Source organism: Cetorhinus maximus, chromosome 7, assembly GCF_964194155.1.
Source record: "Cetorhinus maximus chromosome 7, sCetMax3.hap1.1, whole genome shotgun sequence".
Classification (NCBI taxonomy): domain Eukaryota; kingdom Metazoa; phylum Chordata; class Chondrichthyes; order Lamniformes; family Cetorhinidae; genus Cetorhinus; species Cetorhinus maximus.
Window position 1 is genome coordinate 147,392,315 of NC_135885.1, and position 6,760 is coordinate 147,399,074.

A 6,760-nucleotide genomic window follows, 5' to 3' on the forward strand; every position below is an offset into this window, starting at 1 on the left:
CCACACACAGATAACCCCCCCCCCCCCACACACACACACACAGATACCCCCCACACACAGATAAACCCCCTCCCCCCCCACACACACACAGATACCCCCCACACACAGATAAACCCCCTCCCCCCCCACACACACACAGATGCCCCCCACACACAGATAACCCCCCCCCCCCCACACACACACACACAGATACCCTCCACACACAGATAAACCCCCTCCCCACACACACACACACAGATACCCCCCACACACAGATAAACCCCCTCCCCACACACACACACACAGATACCCCACACACTGAGTCCTCGCTACATGATTAGTGCAACTTCTGGCCTCTATCCACAAGCTGCCACAATAAAGTCCTGCTCTTTGGCTTATGCTCACCAGCTTCTGGTCTAACAACAGCATCAATCATTCACTGAAGATGGTTACTGCCGTGAGCAAACCCGTTTTACCAATGTGCCTTTTATTAATACCAAAATAAAACTCATAATAGATCAAAGATTATATTAAGACAATTTTAACGGGAAATCGGTTTGATTTTTCAGTTAGAATTTCAAACCCTGAAATGTCGAAGTCTGGCTGACTAGTTACTACCGAACCCTGCTATCTGTTTACTGCAGAAACTCACAGGCACCAACTCTAAGAATTAGTTACTGCATCATCAATACTATTTTCATCTTGTTTTTTTTCTCTCTGTTCACGGTGACATATTACATTTCATCTAATCATTTCGTTAATTCGTCGCATTAATAAACTGGGCTGATTGGGGCGAGGAGAGCAGTCTGAATGGGGAGTCTGTGAACACAGCCACTTGCTGCCGGTTCTGTTGGCTGGCTTCTCCGGGGCTGGTTTCAGAGTCTGGGAGCAGATGGACGGGTTCATGTCATGCAGCCTCCCTTCCTCCCGGTGATTGACAGGAACCTGGGCCCGGGAGACCGCTTCCGTGAACCACAACTCCCAGCTGTCAGTCAAAGCGCCGCCAGACAACTGCACCTGTTGAAGGCGAGCGGACACCTCGGGGAGGGGGGCAGGGGAGGGGTGAAGGTGGCATTCAGGGTCCCTGGGGCCCGTCACTGACTTCAGCAAAGTGGCAGCATCCGGATTTAATCCTGGTCTTGCTGCAATAAGACGAGCCATTGGATACAGGGATCGCTAACTTGGGAAACATTGTGTATCATTCCTGAAGGAGAGAATTGTCACCGCGCTTTGAGCTTGGCTTCTGACTCTGAAATTCAACATTATTATTAACCAAATGACATGAGAAAGCGCGGCTGAGGCGCTGGAGGGAGGTCACCCGGACCAGTCCCCCCGCTCCCGGGAGCCTGTCCACTGGCTGCTTCGGCCAACCGGCCAGGGGCAGGGAGCTGGGGCTGGCACCCCTCCCAAAGCTCACCCTGTGGGTGAGAAAGCTCTCGGACTGGGGGGGGGGCACGGAGAGCCCACATTCCCCCCCCACCCTCCCCCCCAAAAAAATACAGAGCTCTGGGCCACGCCCCCTCATTTGCCTAATTAATGCAGTTCTCTCCCCGCCTACGTCACAACTGTTCAAGTAAACCTCACCCAGAGCTCCAGCCCATTGGCTCCCGTGAACTGATTTAATGCTTGTCAATCTCCATCCCCGGGGCCCTTTCTCTTCCCGACCTTCTCCCCACATGGAACACAAATAACTCCAAACCGAGCAACTCTCCACCCGGTCCAAACCGAGCAACTCTCCACCCGGTCCAAACCGAGCAACACTACACCGGATCCAAACCGAGCAACTCTCCACCCGGTGCAAACCGAGCAACTCTCCACCCGGTCCAAACCGAGCAACACTACACCGGATCCAAACCGAGCAACTCTCCACCCGGTGCAAACCGAGCAACTCTCCACCCGGTCCAAACCGAGCAACACTACACCGGATCCAAACCGAGCAACTCTACACCCGGTCCAAACCGAGCAACTCTCCACCCGGTGCAAACCGAGCAACACTACACCGGATCCAAACCGAGCAACTCTCCACCCGGTCCAAACCGAGCAACTCTCCACCCGGTCCAAACCGAGCAACTCTTCACCCGGTCCAAACCGAGCAACTCTACACCGGATCCAAACCGAGCAACTCTCCACCCGGTCCAAACCTAGCAACACTACACCGGATCCAAACCGAGCAACTCTCCACCCGGTCCAAACCGAGCAACTCTCCACCCGGTCCAAACCGAGCAACACTACACCGGATCCAAACCGAGCAACTCTCCACCCGGTGCAAACCGAGCAACACTACACCCGGTGCAAACCGAGCAACACTACACCGGATCCAAACCGAGCAACTCTCCACCCGGTGCAAACCGAGCAACTCTCCACCCGGTCCAAACCGAGCAACACTACACCGGATCCAAACCGAGCAACTCTCCGCCCGGTCCAAACCGAGCAACTCTCCACCCAGTGCAAACCGAGCAACACTACACCCGGTCCAAACCGAGCAACTCTCCACCCGGTGCAAACCGAGCAACACTACACCGGATCCAAACCGAGCAACTCTCCACCCGGTCCAAACCGAGCAACTCTCCACCCGGTCCAAACCGAGCAACTCTTCACCCGGTCCAAACCGAGCAACTCTACACCGGATCCAAACCGAGCAACACTACACCGGATCCAAACCGAGCAACTCTCCACCCGGTCCAAACCGAGCAACACTACACCGGATCCAAACCGAGCAACTCTACACCGGATCCAAACCGAGCAACTCTACACCGGATCCAAACCGAGCAACTCTCCACCCGGTACTAACCGAGCAACACTACACCGGATCCAAACCGAGCAACTCTCCACCCGGTCCAAACCGAGCAACCCTACACCGGATCCAAACCGAGCAACTCTCCACCCGGTCCAAACCGAGCAACTCTCCACCCGGTGCAAACCGAGCAACTCTCCATCCGGTGCAAACCGAGCAACTCTCCACCCGGTCCAAACCGAGCAACTCTACACCCGGTGCAAATCGAGCAACTCTCCACCCGGTCTAAACCGAGCAACTCTCCACCCGGTACTAACCGGGCTCTTCCCAATCGGTTTGAAACCGAAGCTGTTGTGTAACCGGTTCTGTCTAACTCTGCACAGGTTCCGGTCGGAGAGACTCTACCCCCGGCTCCGGGCCGCTAACTTTGTCGCTGTCCGGTGGGGTCGGAGTTGGATTTGGACCAGGGCGGGGACCGGACCCGGGGAGCCCCGGCCAGCACCGCTTCTGGCTTCTTCCCCATCCCCCCCCCCCCGCCCCCGCCGCCCCGCTGTGCCGCCGGAGCCGGGCACCCGCCTGAATGTACAGCATGATGATGGAGAGCGAGTTACAGACCCCGGGACACCAGATCAATGCCCCGGCGGCCGGGACCCCCGTGCCCACCCCGGGCGCCAACGGGAAGCTGGGCGGGGAGCGGGTCAAGCGGCCCATGAACGCCTTCATGGTGTGGTCCCGGGGGCAGCGCCGCAAGATGGCCCAGGAGAACCCCAAGATGCACAACTCGGAGATCAGCAAGCGGCTGGGGGCCGAGTGGAAGCTCATGTCCGAGGCTGAGAAGCGCCCGTTCATTGATGAGGCCAAGAGGCTGCGGGCGCTGCACATGAAGGAACATCCGGATTATAAATACCGGCCCCGCCGCAAAACCAAGACCCTGCTCAAGAAGGACAAGTACTCGCTCCCCGCCGCCCTGCTGCCCCCGGGGCCCGGGGCGCTCAGCTCCCCGGCCGGATTAAGCCAGAGGCTGGACGGGGCCGGCGCCTACACCCACATGAACGGCTGGGCGAACGGCGCTTACCCGGGCTCGGCGGCGGCGGCGGCAGCGGCAGCGGCGGCCGCGGTCATGATGCAGGACCCGCTGGCTTACAGCCAGCACCCGGCGCTAGCGGCGGCGGGAGGAGCGGCGGGCGGAGGAGGGAACGGCGCAGGCGGCGGGGGATCCGGCGGGGCGGGCGCCCATCACCACCACCACCACCAGCACCACCACCAGCAGCAGCAGCAGCAGCCGCTCCACCGCTACGACATGTCCCTGCAGTACAGCCCCCTACCCGGATCGCAAGGCTACATGAGCGGCTCTCCCGCCTACAGTAGCCTCTCCTCCGGCTACAGCCACCAAGGCCCCAGCGGCCTCTCACTCGGCTCAATGGTCAAATCGGAACCGTCCCCCAGTCCGCCGGTCAGCTCGCACTCCCGGGGCCCCTGCTCCGGGGACCTGAGGGAGATGATCAGCATGTATTTACCGGCAGGAGGAGAAGCGGGGGACCCGTCCCAGAACAGACTGCTGCCCCTCGCACAACATTACCAAAGTCCCAGCACAGCAGTGAATGGAACTATCCCATTAACTCACATGTGAACATCCACTCGCGGCAATTTGGACTCAAAATGCTTTTTTTTTTGATGTTCTTGTTTTAAAAAAGAGGTAAAGTCGTTCGTTGTGGGAGCTCTGGGAAGTTACTGGTTCTGAAACTAGTGCACATATGTTTTAAAAATAATTAAATGTTTTATTACCAAGGTTTTTGTACAGTATTTATCATATATCAATTGAGAAGATTAATGACTGTATTAAATGTCAACTGTTCGAATTTGCCCAGACTGCGCACTCGCGCTGTTTACACACGCTCCGCTATTCCTCCCCAAGGAATAGTCTGAAACCTGCCCTCACGCACACAGGCAAATTCCTGGCGGTTCTGAACAGGCGAGGCACAGTCTTTCAAATCACTTTCTAAGGCGTTTGCATTGCCTTTAGTTGCAGGTTTGTGACCCATGTGAGTTTCTGTATTTGAAACAATTTTCCCTCCTTGGTCCCAAGATTTTCTGTAAATCGTGGAGGTAATTAGATCATTTTTATTCCAAAATTTACCCGCGGATTCCGGAGGCCGATGTAAATAGTTTACTAATACTTTCTCTGCACAGACCCCGCAGTTGGCGTTGCTCAGAACAAGTTCGTTAAAATAATAAATTTTACAAAAAAATAACGCTGTATATAATTTGTATTACTACTTTTCCTGATTTATTTCACAAATGTGCTTCTGAACAAGATTCTTTACTGATAAAAGCAGCACTTGGAATCCGGTTGTCTTGTATGTTGATTTAATTCCCCCGACAATACCAAACAAAACCTGCTGCTCTGGGCTGGGAAAGTTTGCACTGAGCCCCCTAATCCCGTGAATGATTAGAATCGAAATGACATGACTGATCTAGAAATAGTTTGAATCACTAAAGGGCTGGTATAAATGCGAACAGTCACGCTTGGATAGCACATCACTAACATCTACGGAACTTAACAGAGCCAGGCTTTAGTGTGTATCAAACACACGGCAGAGATTTCTCCCCCACATCAGCCTCTTGGGTGTGTTTTATTACTGACAAGAACCACTTGTTTGTTCATGTTTTTTTTCCCCTTGAAGTGATCACAATTTAAACATGTAGCTCTTAGTTCAGTTTTGTAACTCTTCGAGCTGGTCCACTTTCGGAATTAAATGTTCTCCCCTGGATCGCCCTCAAACACACGAAATCAAAGCGTTATTTGGACCCTATGAACACAGAAAATGTTTCAAATTAACCACCGGCTGTTGTGTTGAGGTGTTTTGATTTGCTTGCCGAGAAAGGGGAGCGGGTTATAAATAAATAAATGTTTCATTCGCCACATCAGTAAAATTTCTCGATCTCTGCAAAAGGAAAGATCACAAAGATGGCTCGGGAGAATGCGGTCTGGACAAGTGACCAGTTTCTCCATCCCCATCCCCCCCCCGAGAGACAGACGCGGCTTGTTGCCCGTCCTGTTGTGCTTTTTCCCCAATTCTCCAACGGAACACGATGCAGTATTCCCAATTCTGGCTCATCCCAACTGAGGCCAAATACGCGAGGTTTGAATATAATGTCGCGTTCACGAATCTTGTCATGAACATATACATTCAAATATTGTTCAAACAGCGTTCCCAAAACTAATAAAACCAGGTAACAGACGGTTACATTAGAGTATAATATTTGAATTAAATTATTCCAAGTTTGAGATAGATTTCTCAGCTCTTTGATGCAATCCTCCAGATAAATGTTGCTCTCAGTGAGTTGTTGATGTGATTCTGGCAGAATTCAGTCGCGCCGTAGAAATAAATGTTTCTCCAGCGTCAATAGCGAACCACAAACCCCTTAAACATATTTTACAAACTATACACCAACAGACATTGAAAGGATTGTGTTAACTTGAGGGCCAGTGCGGTCTGTTTTCCGGTTTTGCCGCTGCCCACACACCTCTCTCTGTATCTGGCTGCGGTTGACTGTAATTCTGTGCAATTTCCGTTTAAGCAGCAAATTTACAACAAAAACAGCGACACTTGCAGCTAACCCCCGCGGCTTGTTGTAACAACTTGAATCTGCAACAATTGAGCCAGGGTCGTTTGCCATTCGCATTTTTAAGCTTCAGATTTTTCGAATGACTAATAATCGTGAAACAAGTGTGTAAATAAAGCGTGTTTGGACGCTCATTGTTAAACATGTATTCTTTAAAGAGAAACACAGAGCTCGGAGCCTGCAAACGACATTAGATTAGGCCATAGATTCGGGCTGCTGGGTGCGTGTTATACGTGGCTGACAGAAACCTGTTTGATTTCAAATGGCATTTCCTTCACATATTAAATGCTTTGAACAAGTTAACTAAACGTAGGATTCGCATTAAATATACGTTTAGTGCACCGAGTGCCTCTTGCCCGCTCACATGTGCAGAGATTCTCAGCTATATGACCCTTCCTCTAAATTATTAGTTCTGGTCGA

General features: G+C 52.5%; 1 protein-coding gene across 1 annotated transcript; it reads left to right on the plus strand.

Annotated features, from left to right (window-relative positions):
* Positions 1–3,264: 3,264 nt before the first annotated feature.
* LOC144682515 (transcription factor Sox-1a-like) lies at positions 3,265–5,052 on the plus strand. Its single transcript, XM_078544904.1, has one exon. It carries the CDS (start codon positions 3,294–3,296, stop codon positions 4,341–4,343), a length of 1,050 nt encoding a protein of 349 aa, XP_078401030.1. The 5' UTR covers positions 3,265–3,293; the 3' UTR covers positions 4,344–5,052.
* Positions 5,053–6,760: the final 1,708 nt, after the last annotated feature.